The sequence below is a fragment of the Asterias rubens genome (assembly GCF_902459465.1).
Source record: "Asterias rubens chromosome 8 unlocalized genomic scaffold, eAstRub1.3 super_scaffold_89, whole genome shotgun sequence".
Classification (NCBI taxonomy): Eukaryota; Metazoa; Echinodermata; class Asteroidea; order Forcipulatida; family Asteriidae; genus Asterias; species Asterias rubens.
Genome location: NW_022985693.1, coordinates 1,191,233 through 1,205,060, shown reverse-complemented (window position 1 = coordinate 1,205,060; position 13,828 = coordinate 1,191,233). Strand labels below are relative to the sequence as shown.

The following is a 13,828-nucleotide window of genomic DNA, read 5'->3' as shown; positions in this document are numbered from 1 at the left end:
CAACACCCCTCCAGCTATGAAATGGTAAGGCCCTTGTGTAAACAACTACTTATAAGGGAATGTTGTGCCCTTCGCGCGTATTGTGGCACAACTGTTTCAGCCGTTGCTCATGACCAATAGGAATGAAGAAACTGTCTTATAAGCACAGGTGCAAGCTCGCGTGTCATACCCATGTTTCAACACTTTTTACTAGTCATAAACAAAGGTTTATACACACCCACGTGACGCGCTCTCCACCAATAGGAATAGCGAAACTGTCTGAGGTATTTATGAACAATGGTTAAGTGCCTTGCTTACGGACTTGAACCCACACTTGGCTGATCAGAAAACACCAGAGCTTGAGTTCAGTGTTCTTATCCACTCGGCCATGACACGCCATCATTAGAAATGAGATGAGGATTTTGCTATGCACTCCCATGTATTATAATTAACTTATCATCTGTTCCGCTTGAAATTCCATTTAGTAATGGTTGATATGCGTTGGCATAAATGAAAAAGGGAAATTTATAAATCAGACAAAACAAAAACTTACAATACTATTGCCCCTGAAGGTGATGTGAACGCCTGGTCGAATCACAGGCAGATAGAGCTGTAAACCATCAATAGTCAGTGACATCTCACGATTCATTCCAATTTCCTAAAAAAAATAATTAATTTGAATAATTTATTTGTTTGTATGGAAATAGGAAACAATACTGATCAAAATCCTGTAGCTACATGTATTACATCCTAATACTGAGGTTGGCTTTCCATTTTTTTATTTAAAAGCAAATATATAAACTAAAGTAGCACTTTAATTGTTTTCTTTCCAAATAGAAGTAATGTTGAGGTGTATTACTTCTGATATGCACTCATCCATTTCAGTTCCTATTCCATTACGTTAATGATTTGATTTGAAATGAATTGATAAAAACAAAAGACCATCACTGCCAATGGCTGAATTAGGGGTCAAATAACAAGAGTTTAAATAGACAAAACTACAAAGAGGTAAAAGTACAAGAACAAGATAATTTATAATAAAACAAATTAAAAAACAAGATGGTGAGTATGCCTGTGCAGTGAAGGCAAAGCAATATTTTCTACGATTATAAAGTGTTAGCTCACCATTCCAAAGATCCTAATGGTGATTTCTTTAGTGATAGTCACATGAGCATTATTTGAAGGAGGTTCGTTCTCTTGAATGATATCAAAAGATACCTCATCATCTTCTCCACAGTATTTCAACAGGTAGTACTTGCATGCTCCTTGGAAATCATACCGTTTACCATCAAAGGAAGAATAATGAGGATCACCATGGGCACTGCAGTGAGCAAGGCCTGATGGAAGCAAATAAAAACCCATCGCTATCAATGCAAGTCTGATCATTTTTGATGTAAATTAATATCCACGTATAGACCGTATTGAATAACCACATTGTTGCTATGAAAGTCGCAGAACGCAGCGTCCCCGGTTTGTTTTCTATGGCACAAGCACGCACACACACCCACATGCTCGCAGACGCCATCTTGTAGGGCAGTTATTTAAACAGTGACATCGTTTTCAATATGGTCTATTATAGCTAGATTCTGTAAAAGCAGATAAATGGGTGCTACACAAGGCTATTAAGAACAGCTCTTAACATCCACTGGAGTCAACATATGACTAACAAAGTCCTTTATGGGAACCTACCTAAGCTATCAACAAAAATCAGACAGAGAAGGATGCGTTTTGCTGGCCACTGCTACAGGAGCAACAACGAACCAGTGTCCAATATTGTTCTGTGGACCCCTATAAGCATGGGAAGAGGAAACCTGGTACACCTGCACTAACATACACCGACATTCTCAAAATCGACACAGGACTTGAATCAGCAGATTTCAAGTCACTAGTCAGCAATGGGGGACAGAAAGGCTTGGGGAACCATCGTGATTCGAGGACATCACTCGACTTAAGCAAGCAAGCAAGTTAGGTTATAACACAGTGGACATGAAAATGCTGTAAAGAGAAGAGGTTCACAATGGTGTTCCTGGTTTGATCAGCTCAGCATATTGCGCCGTGAAAGACCCTTGAAAACCATTACATGGTGCTATGAAGGAACAGGTCTCATACTTCAGACGTAGCTGCACATACTTTGTAGAAAAAAATACAAAGATCTTTCATAGAACCAAAGGGTTGTGATAAAGCACTATATAAGAACCCAGTTTTATTATTATTATTATTCAGTATTCTCTGGTTATCTTCAGGTTTTAATACTTATACAGCTGACCATTGATCTGTCAGCTTACATTGTAAGTACAAACAATGACACATTCAATGGCACTAAATCTCACTTTTAGTATGCTACATTGATGCTCAAACAATATTGTACGCCACAAATGGGATTCATTCATTTGCAATACATTATGGTGGTGATTTGGAGCTGCTCGGGGAGAAATATTAATGAACGACTAAAATGCCCAGCACTGTGAAGAATGAAGAGTATTTACCCAGTTCACAGTTTTGACCCCTCCAGCCTCCGACACACACACAAGAGTAGGATCCATCATCATGTCCTTCACATTGCCCATCATTCATACATGGGTCTTCCCAACATGGATCATCTGAGATTTAAAAAAAAATATTATAAATACAGATTCAAGTAATAACAGAAGGAAAACTGACTGGGTAACCATTAAATAACTTTGGGATGGACAAAGGCAAATATTGACTAGAGCAGGACTTGAGCTTACGACCTCCAGATTAACGTGCCAGCATTCCACCAACTAAGCCATCTAGCCCACATTTGTCAACATGGATTCAGTTACACTCAATATTTTAAAGAACACGTTTTCTTGACAGCCCCTAGTGGTAATAATGAACTAACAGAGTGTATGACGAAGAGACAAACATTATGAGATTAACAGAAGAGACAAACATTATGGGATTAACAGCACTTAGGTCTCTTTCATGAGGTTCAGTAAGCCATTTGGAGATGTGTTGGATACATTACTTAGGGTACCAATTGGTTTGAGTAATTTTATATATAAAATCAAACCAAACAATGCATTCCTATAGTGTCCACCATACCTTGAAAAAAAGCTCAAATCCATTGAATATATAATTATTTCTACCACAAGAGTGACTTTTGTGACATTACCATCATCCTTGTCATATTTCCTTAACCCATCAAAAAGTCTCAATGTTGGTTCATTTAGTAAGTTTCAAGAGAAAAAGTTTGCTATGAAACTTACCAGCAATCCAGCAGCATCTCCAGCCTTCATGCTCTTCCAACCTGTCAGTAATGAAGTACATCCACATTTCACCACTGTCAACTAAGAATCTATCAGGAGGTGTTTCACCATAAAACAGGAGTATTGGCTCCTCAGGATCAATAGGCAAGGTGTTTGAGGGAGGTGGATTTTCAGGTCCAACATACAAAGCATCTCGGATCTCTTCAATGTGGAAGATCTCATCACATTTGACTGTGTAGTACATAGCCCCAGGTACATTTACAATGTACTGTTTAGTCCAGCGCTGTCTGTAATTTTCAGGGTAGTTTGGGGAGCTGAAACAACCTCTTTTACACTCTGGTGTGGTGCAGGTTTCCTGTTCATCAAATCCTTTATACAAGGAAGAATCACAATAGAAGTTTAAACACCATTGAGTAGTATATCAAGAATGACCTAAATAATCACTTGTATGCTCATATGACATGTATGAGGTATGAGGGTGTAAGAGAGTCTGAATACGTTTCGTAATTACTAAAAATTATTGCAATGACAAATTTAAGTGGTAGGAAGTACAGCAGCTTTAGATAGTATAATGCATTTTGAGAAACATTTCACTTCAAAGAGCTATGGTTATCCCAACAAATTTGAAATGGGAATTATTCTTCCTGTGTGGACAAATTCGCTCTGGAGTTTTGGGCAATATCTCAAAAAACGTGACCACCTTTTGAAACAAACTTTTCACAGGTTAATTTTATTGAATAGATTAAAACAATCGAACAGTTCCAAAAACCAAAGGTATAGACTGCCTTAAAGAAACTGCTATACTGACACAATGCTTCATATGAGGGAATATCATTTATCATTTTGAACAAAACTCAGTATTGGCCACCATTCATAGGTAAGACCCCAAACAGCACTTTTTTTGAGAGAATTCCTACTTACTAGTTCCTGGTTGACACTCCATACCATTGCCTTCAAAACCCTCATTACACATACAGGTGTAATGGTGGTCATCTCTCATGGCACATGTAGCATCATCAGCACATTCAATGCTCACACACTCTAATGTGCCATTAGAAACACATGAACATCTCTCTGTGCAGTTGTGATTCACAACCACACCGTGAAGCTGTGGGGAAGAACAAAAAAGCTTTAGTTCAAAGTCTGTCTATATAAAATGACATACAATAGAGGTGTAAAGTGGACGCTACCGCTAGCAACACTAAACCGAAACCGGGAGTCACGAGTCAGCAAGCAAGGTTGTTAATTCCAAACTATGGACAATGGTGGGATTAGGAAGCTTGCATGGTTAAAACAAGCGAGAAATCTTTAAAAGAGATACTGATCCACTGAGTTTATAAGTGCATTATGCATTTGCAGAAGAAAAGAAACACCCGCAACTTACAAGCATTTAGTTGCATGATCAATACTATTTAATGCAAAAGGACATGGAAAATCAAGATTCTATTTTTAGTAACCTGCTAGCTGCGGCTAGGTGTATTGCACGTGCACACATATGCATGAGCAATATGACACGAAACAGCAAAATCTTCCCTGGTATCTTGCGTTAGCAATGAACCATCCAGCATTGAACGGGTGGTTACCAACGAAAATCAAGACTCTTAATGTAAGTATTGGCAATAAACTGCCTGCAACCAAAGTTTTAACGGGAGTCGACTGTATATTATTTCAAACACAACACAAAATGTTTGGAAACATCCCCCCCCCCCCCGCCCCTCCCTCAAAAACAAAGGGGACAACCGAACAATTTACAAAGAACCCAAAATAATATATCTAAAGATATCTTACCTGAATATACTGTTCAGTCCACAAACACCCACATTCAGAAGCTGGTATGCAAAGGTCATCCTCCAGAAGGTATCCCTCATTGCAAACACAACCCTCAGTGCAAGGATCTGTACAATTCTCCCCTGACCCACCAATCGGGTCATAACATGTAGGACCACATGGAGCTATGCATGATGAGTAACTAGCAGAATCAGGACATTCAAATTCTGCATAAGGAATTAATTATTTTCATTTCAGTTATTAATAAAATAGATTCCAAATCAAGAACTTAAAAATTTACTTGATAACAAGCATTGGAGAGCTGTTGATAGTATCAAACATTGTGAGAAAAGGCTCCCTCTGAAATAGCATGGATTTTGAGAAAGAGGTAATTTCTCACTAGAATAAAAAAAAGACTTCTAGCCAGAAATATTTTATTCCTATCTGAAACCACACAAATTCACCCAACAAGGGTGTTTTTTCTTTCATCACTCTCTCACAACTTCGGTGACCAATTGAGCTCAAATTTCCGCAGGCTTGTTATTTTATGCTTATGTTGGGATACACCAGGTGAGAAGACTGGTCTTTGACAACTACCAAATGTGTTCAGTGCCTTTAACTGATCTCCCATTTGCCAAGAATCATAATGGAAGTTACTACTAAGCAGCTTTATGAGGTCATTGAACCTTTAAACATTTAATAGTTACCGTCTCTGCAGTTCCGACCCATAAATCCCTCTGCACATTCACATGTGTAGTTATATTCGCCTGGCAGTGTATGACATGTTGCACCGTTTTCGCAGAGCATAGGAACAGAACAGGGATCAATTGGAAGTGCTGTATGGAAAGTAAAGCAATGAACCATTACTTCAAATAAACAATGAGTAGTTCTGAATAAACAAATGTAACCTCAGCGTTCCTGTAGCAATTCGAGTTATGCAACGGATCTATATTAAGTAAGCAATACATATTTGTAAAAATCACAACGATAATAATGCTCTCCATTATATTCTATTTACAATAATGTACAATGCATTGCCAATTCTATAACTTACGATCTGAGCAGTCTTTGCCAATGAATGCACCTACACATGTACACTGAAAGTCTGTATTTTCACTTATAGGCGCACACACTCCATTGTTTTGACAAACACTCGGTGAAGCCAGACATGGATCCTCTGTAATAAAAAATACACAACAAATCAACAAGTTTACCTGAATAGATGGGCAAAATGGAGAAAAACAATGGTAGCTTTAGTTTAGGTTGTAGGGTGTCATGGCCGAGCGGTTAAGAGCATCAAATTCAAATTATGGTGGTTAAGTCATCAGAGTTGGGGTTAAATCCCGATCATGACATCATGTCCTTGAGCAAGATGCTTTTACTACATTTGTTTCTCTTCATCCAGGGGAATAAATGGGTACATGCAAGGGTAGAGGTTGATTTTGTGTTTGAAAAAGCCTTATGAGCAACACATTAGCTCAGCGATAGTTGATTTTTAATCTAATCAGAATGTTTTTGTGCTCTTTTTAATATTTTTCTGTCACAAATTTGTTGCCTGTGTGTACATATTTTTGATATAATAGGCCCCTAGTAATATTTTTAATGCCTTTTTTTCGTAAACTGTACATTTCGGCTTTTAGCTGCTGTATTGCAGTGTTTTAACAAACCATGAGTAATAATAATAATTACTGCGATTACTGCGGCGCAAGACCAGTCTCTAAGGACAAATGTAATGAAGGCAAGGATAGAGAAAGCAAACGTCTCTCCTATGTGTAGAATGTGCAATAAAGCAGAGGAGACTGTATTTCATATTGTTAGCGAATGCAGTAAGATGGCCCAGACGGAGTACAAAGGAAGACATGACAAGCTGGCCAAGGTGATTCACTGGGATCTGTGTAAGAAGTATGGTGTCAAAGTGCTTGCGAAATGGTACGACCATGTTCCGGAGAAAGTTGTAGAGACCGACCAGGTCAAGATCCTATGGGACTTTAACATTCAGACCGATCATGTTATACAACATAGGCGTCCGGATGTTGTGCTATTAGATAAGACGAAGAAGATGTGTCATCTCATTGACATAGCTGTGCCAGGTGATACAAGGGTAGCTTCGAAGGAGATGGAAAAGATCGAGAAGTACCAGGACCTGGCCAGGGAACTTCGTAAGATTTGGCAGGTAAAGGTAAAAGTAGTCCCCGTGGTGGTTGGAGCACTTGGCACCATTCCCAAAGCACTGGGGAAACATCTAGATGAAATAGGGACAAATGTGAGGGTAGATCTGTTACAGAAGGCAGCGCTTTTGGGAACAGCGAGGATCCTGAGAAAGACCCTTGAGATCTAAGGCTACGGGACGTAGCCCGACTCGAGGAGTTACCGGCACAAAGGAAAATGAGATCTTTCTTTTGCATGCTGTGATAAAATGAAATAATAATAATAATAATAATAATAATAGTATTGGCCCAATGACATCCAGGGCACTAATTTAAAGAACTAGTTATATTTATCAGTTTGGGTTGTTTTATTACCATTTTCACAGTGTGTGCCCATGAATCCACTAGCACAGCTACAGGTATACTCAGTGTTTGCAAGCGATGGGGTGCATACTGCTTCATTTAGACATGGTGCAGACAAACATGGGTTCCCTGTAAAACAACAACACATCAATAAACAATGTTTAAAATCCCAGTGTTACAACTACTGCCAATAAACTTGTCAACTGATTTAGCAATCTTAACCCCAAAACAATAAATCAGACTATGAAATGTTCAGTGTCATTATTAATTGGTTAAATTCAGGAATGTATTTATTCTTGTCCATATGCTTCTTTAAAATTTAGCTTGAGTCGGATGCTTCACCTTAAAGGCAGTGGACACTATTGGTTATTACTCAAAATATTTATTGGCACAAAACCTTACTTGCTAACGAGTAATGGGGAGAGGTTGATAGTATAAAGCATTGTGAGAAACAGCTCCCTCTGAAGTGCCATAGTTTTGGAGAAAGAATTAATTTTCCACGAATTTGATTTTGAGACCTCAAGTTTAGAACTTGAGGTCTCGAAATCAAGCATCTGAAAGCACACAACTTCGTGTGACAAGGGTGTTTTTTCTTTCATAGTTATCTCGCAACTCCGACGACCGATCGAGCTCAAATTTTCACAGGTTTGTTATTTTATGCATATGTTGAGATACACCAGGTGAGAAGACTGGTCAATTACCAATAGTGTACACTGTCTTTAACACACATGTTTAAATCCTCTCTTAAAGTCACCTGGAAGTGGTTTTTTGTCAAAATAAAGCTTTTGCCACTATGATATGTGTCTTAATGAGTGGAATATGAATAAACAAAAATAAAGAGAAAATGTGTAGTCTAGCCCCGTACACTACATCTGGGTACCTCATCGGTATGATGTCTACGTACAGAACTACTGTCACGGAGCAGACTGCACGCACTGTATGGCTGCTGTGCGGACGGTCCACTCGGATTACCCAGCACGTTGAATCGCATGCAGTGCCAACACAAGATATTGACGCTTGGTGCAAGCTAAAAACATGCCCTCAAAGTTGAAACAATACCAAATTTTTTTCACATTAGGCAGATGCTCCTTTAGGTTCATCACATCTTTCAGGTACCTTCTTCGACTTCCCACTAGCTGGAAAAATTGTTGGGATGGCGTCATGTTTTAGAAAAGAACTTTTCTCTTTATGTCAAAACGTGTGGTGTATTCTGGATTCTCGAAGCACGAAGCGCTAGAAAAGACGTCGGACCGGACCACTTTGCAAACTGACCCGATCTTTACTTGTTTTGCTTCATCCAGTAGCAATACACCTGGTCGACATTGCCGGAAAAATGCAAGAAGTTTTTTTTTCTTCCAAACATACAAACTCACTACTGGGACTTGCATGTACTTGCACATACGTGTGTTTGATGTTAGATCGAGGCATATACCCTAATGTTTGAAGAAAAAAAATTCTATTTCCAGGTGACTTTAAGGCCTACTTGTTTTGCATAGATTAAATTTTCAACAAGCAAAAAAAGAACATGTTCAACCGCGTTTTCCTCAAAAATTTTCAATGGCATCTCCTGTTGAAAATCACACCAAACAAAACCAAACAGCAAGCGCCAATCCAAATTGGAGCTCCCACACATGGCGTATCATGAGTGATGACGTAACAGAATCTTTCTGAAAAGCACTGGATAAGGGCTTTCAAAATGCTTATTTTCACACAACTAAAATTATTTATACTCATATTTCAGCAAAACAGACTTTCAAGACAATAACATTATTACCATTTTCACAGCTTTCACCCACAAAGTTTGGAAGGCAATCGCAAGAATAGTCAGTGAAATCACCATTCGGTTCACATACTCCATCGTTTTGACAAACATCTGCTGAAACACTACATGGATTTTCTATACAAAAAAACAAAAGACAAACATCTTATGAGCACCTTTTAAAAAACAAAATTTGATTCATCTGTAAACTGATGAAGGACCATCATTCACTCAAGAATATTCTTTCAACAAATGTTGTGTACAACCATATCAGTAAATTTTTCACTATCTACAAGTTAACAGATGTTAAATTTGCACCAGCAATAAAGAATATGTTTTTTGCCCATATCGTTGGGGTACCTGCCGCTAAAATATAAAATTCGCACACCTTCCAGCCCAAGGCTAGTTTGGTTGTCTACTTGCAAGACATCTGCTCTAGCATTGCACAATCACAAATTGAATTTGACTCAATTGATATGCCTGTGGATTTCTTTATTACAGAGCTTGGGAGAGTAGTAAGTATACACAGAGCTTAATTAAAATCCAAATATTAATAACAAAGTTCTTCATATAAGCCTGATCCAACCAAGCACATTGTTTTGATAATGCTTTTAGGTATATGGATTACATTAAATGTTGAAATAAACACTTTATTAAAAGATAAAAATAATTTGACAGACATACGGTTTTCACAATTGGCTCCTTTGAAGTCAGTAGAGCATAAGCAGGTGAAGCCACTGTTTTCTGGTAATGGATCACAGGTTCCACCATTTTGGCACAGTTCAGGGGTTAGACATGGGTCAGGAGGAATACCTGTATTGAAAAGATGGTAAATGTTTCATAGTAACAAGAGATTTGTTATCAAAGAAGCAATAATACAGAAAATACAAGCCGGATCATCAACAGAAAGAAACCCGCAACAGAAATTTTAATTAATAAATCACTTGTTTCGGATCAACAATTTTCTTACCAGTGACGCTAAAATGCCAAACATTTGATGCAAGTGCCTCTGAATCTAGACCACCAATAGCTGATCCAACAACAGCCCCTTCATCTGCAACAAAGTAATACTCTCCTGGATCCAATGGTGTATTGACATTCATAGGTATTGTACCACTGCCACTGTTCCTCTCAGGAAATACCAGCAGTTCTGATTCAAATGTATTGAAGACTTGAACAGGATTACTATCGTCAATGGAATTGAAGAGAGATATAAAGCGATCCTGCAAAGGCCTTTTCACCTAGAGAGGTAGCAGACACATTGAGAAAATTAGACACCACAGTGTCCTGATATCTTTTTTGTGTATCAAATAAACTTGTTCAAAACAAAATCTGAAAAATAAATGCTAGCTGATGATTTGATCCATCAAGATATAGGTGAGGATAAATTTATTTACAAGTTAAAGTTTGCTTTTTAATCTTGAAAAGCAACGTTAATTCACTTCAATCATTTCCAGATACTTATTGTGTGTTTTCCTTTTGTAATGACAAAAAAAAAAGAATTTTTGATGTAAGGCAAATAAATTTACACACATATATGGCAAAATAAATTGATTATAAGCCCATTCAGTAGTATTAATTTACATCCAAGTAAGAATAAAATACTGAGAATTCACTACCTCTTGATTAAACACGATCTGAAAAAACTCGAAATTTGGATCGACTGCTTCACCGACATTTGGAAAAACTGCATCCAAAACGATCTGTGGTGCAGTCACTGTAACATAATCACAACAATACAACACAACATATGAAAGTGTATGAAAGGTTGCAGTCAACTTTGTGAGTTTATCCAATACTACCATCTAGTAAACACATCTACATAAATTATATCTACTAGACACGTTTGGTAATTTCTCAAAATATGTATCAGCATAGAAACTTACTTGGTAATAAGCAACAGAGAGCTATTGATAGTACGTGTATAAAACATTATGAGAAACAACTCCTCTGAAGTAGCATAGTTCTTGAGAAAGAGGTAACTTCTCACTGAAATATTTGAATCTGAAAGACTTCAGGCCTGAGGCTTTTCTCAAGCATCTGAAAGCACAACAATTAATTATGTAAAAGGGTGTTTTTGTTCATATCCTATCTTTCAATTTCAATCACAAATGTCTAAATGTGTGTTTTATTTTGATGACTGAATGTATGCCATTCACAATGTCAGAACTTAGAATAAAGGAAACGGCTAATAAACCTTTTGTTTTGCCGTCTCCTTTTTCCCCATAGCCTTTAAGCCTGGGCCTCATGTACCAATTAATTACTTTTTTACCCCACCTCCCCACCCTTGATTTTGTCCTTTGTGTTTCCATCTTCTTGCTTGTGGTCAAGCCAGTCCCTTCCCTTCACCCCACCCCCCTTTTTTTGTCCCCCTATTCATTTTTACCCCTTGCTTTTTTCATGTATTTCCACTTCACTGCTTATGTTTCACTTAGTTACCTGTTCATGTTTGTTGTGTTGTCATTTAGCCTTCGAGAAAGACTCTGCTAGGGTCGAAACGTCAGGCCATTAACTATTTTTTGAACTTATAATAAAGGGAATAAAACTAACACAGATTACTTACCATCAAATGCCACAGTAATGCAACGAATTTCAGAGGAGATTCTGCAATAAGAAGGACCATTTTAACAGCTTTAAAGTTCCAATTTATTTTTAAAAACTGTTTTACCAAATTAAATGGTGGAATGACGCCCAGATAAAAGAAAATTTTAAAATCACTTTTAATTGATTATGTTCCTCACTTTTGAGTTTACAGTTTTTATCCTTTTACTTTTTGCACAAGGACAGCCTCATCTGAAACAAGTTATACATTTACCATCTTTGTGAATCTTTTACAAACTCGGAATTTGTTCATGGGAGTTGAGTAAAAAATCATAGGGCGATGTCACATGAGGAAGTTTGCAAGCAACCAGTTCAAGGCAGTCTCCAAGAAGAAAGACACTACAACTGTTCAAATATTTTTCTTGGGGATCGGGGGGACAATGTTTAAAAAATTACTCATGTACTAATGAAGTGGGTCTGCAGCATGCACTGCAGTTGGTTGCCTCCAAGTTGCATTGTTGTGTTACAAGGCCCTACAAGGTTAAACACAGAGTGTCAGGTTTAAAAGCTAGTCAAAGTTGAGACCTACCCATTGGTCTGGTTACCATAGAAGCACATGGAATGGCTACCGGGTTGCTCAGCTCCCTGTATAAAGGTAACTTCAATTGAAGCCTCTCTATCGTTTATTGTGGTCAATTCTGTCTTTCTTGTGTTGAGTGGAGAGAGCGTCACAATGTCAGTAATGCTGTAGCAATAGACAAATTATTTTGCATCAGTTCATTGTATTAATTTGGGTCCCACATCATCAGTGGAAACCTCTGGGTTTTGCTTTTGTTAACAACCCGTATTTTTTTGACAAATACCTCACTTGCTTTACTTTTGCTTACACTTTCACAACAATACACACACCATAACTTAAAGAATGCAACAAATTGTTCTCATTATAAAAAACAGCTGAATCTCAACTTACGACTCCCCATCAGCAGAACTTCGAACAACGATAGTTATACTTCCAGACATACCAGCTTCTGTTGGTTGGGCAACTACAACGATACCATATTCTGGGGTGTCAGGTACAAAGGTTGGTCTAGGTGCACATTGTTCATTATCAGTTCCATAGTACTCCAGCACAAACTGGAGGGGAACACTGCTCAAGGGGTTCGAAGAAGGCAATTGTCTGTCCTGTACCACCAAGGCAACAGCATATTGTGATCTGGAACCAGAAGCAGTCACCTGCAGAATGCAACCCTATAACCAAAATAATAAAGAGTAAGTTTGCATCAATGCTGTCTGTACCTTGTAAAAAAAGGATTTTACAGAAATAAAATATCTTGAAATATCTTGAAATAAAATATCACGATTTACCATAGCATTGTCTGGATTCAGCTCAATATTTGGCACACGAAAATCACACAGTGAGTGACATGAGTCTGCAATGTCATCCGGATTGGTTGCTAAGTGACATGACACATAATCTCTATCGGCATCTAACACTGTGATAGAAAACAAAATGTAAAACTGATTAAAAATGGCAGCATTTACTGCAACATAACTCAATTGTTGTTGAGTCCAGACTGTCTTAAAATGAGCGTTTGCGACCATTTTAATTTATTGATTCTGGTTGTGAAGCCAAGTACTCTCAGAAAAGCGAACTTAATCAGTTTATTACCCAATAACCCAATGGAGAAAAGATAAGGAAGGAAGTTTCAGTTTTAGATGTGGGAGGAAAACCCACACAGTCAGGTAGGGACTAAAAACCCAAATCCACATAGGGTGCCCCTGGTGGGATTTGAAGCAAGGACCTAGTGGAAGTGAAAGTAAGTAATACTTAAAGTTGAATATCCTAATTGTGTAGTTACTTGGGATTCTGATGTTTTCTGTACATCCACGCTGTATTCGGACAACTGGGAACATTGTTGTTTTGGGTGAGGAGTTCAACAGTCCATTGTCCAACCGTGGTGAAAGATTGATGGCAGTCATGAGACCATAGTTTCCTCCCGTTATATCATCTGCCCAACAGCATCCCTGATACCTGCCAATTG

The 13,828-nt window shown here is 38.0% G+C and overlaps 1 protein-coding gene across 2 annotated transcripts in view; it reads right to left on the bottom strand.

Moving 5' to 3' along the window:
* LOC117305535 (IgGFc-binding protein-like) overlaps positions 1 to 13,828 on the bottom strand; it is a 110,216-nt gene that overhangs the window by 84,561 nt on the left and 11,827 nt on the right. For both annotated transcript variants that reach the window (XM_033790411.1, XM_033790412.1), the window contains exons 3-20: positions 13,646 to 13,818; positions 13,152 to 13,279; positions 12,757 to 13,034; positions 12,376 to 12,531; positions 11,809 to 11,849; positions 10,865 to 10,962; positions 10,216 to 10,486; positions 9,930 to 10,058; positions 9,261 to 9,383; positions 7,499 to 7,615; positions 6,031 to 6,153; positions 5,684 to 5,812; positions 4,998 to 5,203; positions 4,131 to 4,317; positions 3,210 to 3,578; positions 2,466 to 2,579; positions 1,105 to 1,316; positions 533 to 637 (exon numbers count right to left, since the gene is read on the bottom strand). In XM_033790411.1, coding sequence (XP_033646302.1) covers positions 533 to 637; positions 1,105 to 1,316; positions 2,466 to 2,579; positions 3,210 to 3,578; positions 4,131 to 4,317; positions 4,998 to 5,203; positions 5,684 to 5,812; positions 6,031 to 6,153; positions 7,499 to 7,615; positions 9,261 to 9,383; positions 9,930 to 10,058; positions 10,216 to 10,486; positions 10,865 to 10,962; positions 11,809 to 11,849; positions 12,376 to 12,531; positions 12,757 to 13,034; positions 13,152 to 13,279; positions 13,646 to 13,818 — 2,959 coding nt within the window. The remainder of the gene's footprint in view (positions 1 to 532; positions 638 to 1,104; positions 1,317 to 2,465; positions 2,580 to 3,209; positions 3,579 to 4,130; positions 4,318 to 4,997; positions 5,204 to 5,683; positions 5,813 to 6,030; positions 6,154 to 7,498; positions 7,616 to 9,260; positions 9,384 to 9,929; positions 10,059 to 10,215; positions 10,487 to 10,864; positions 10,963 to 11,808; positions 11,850 to 12,375; positions 12,532 to 12,756; positions 13,035 to 13,151; positions 13,280 to 13,645; positions 13,819 to 13,828) is intronic.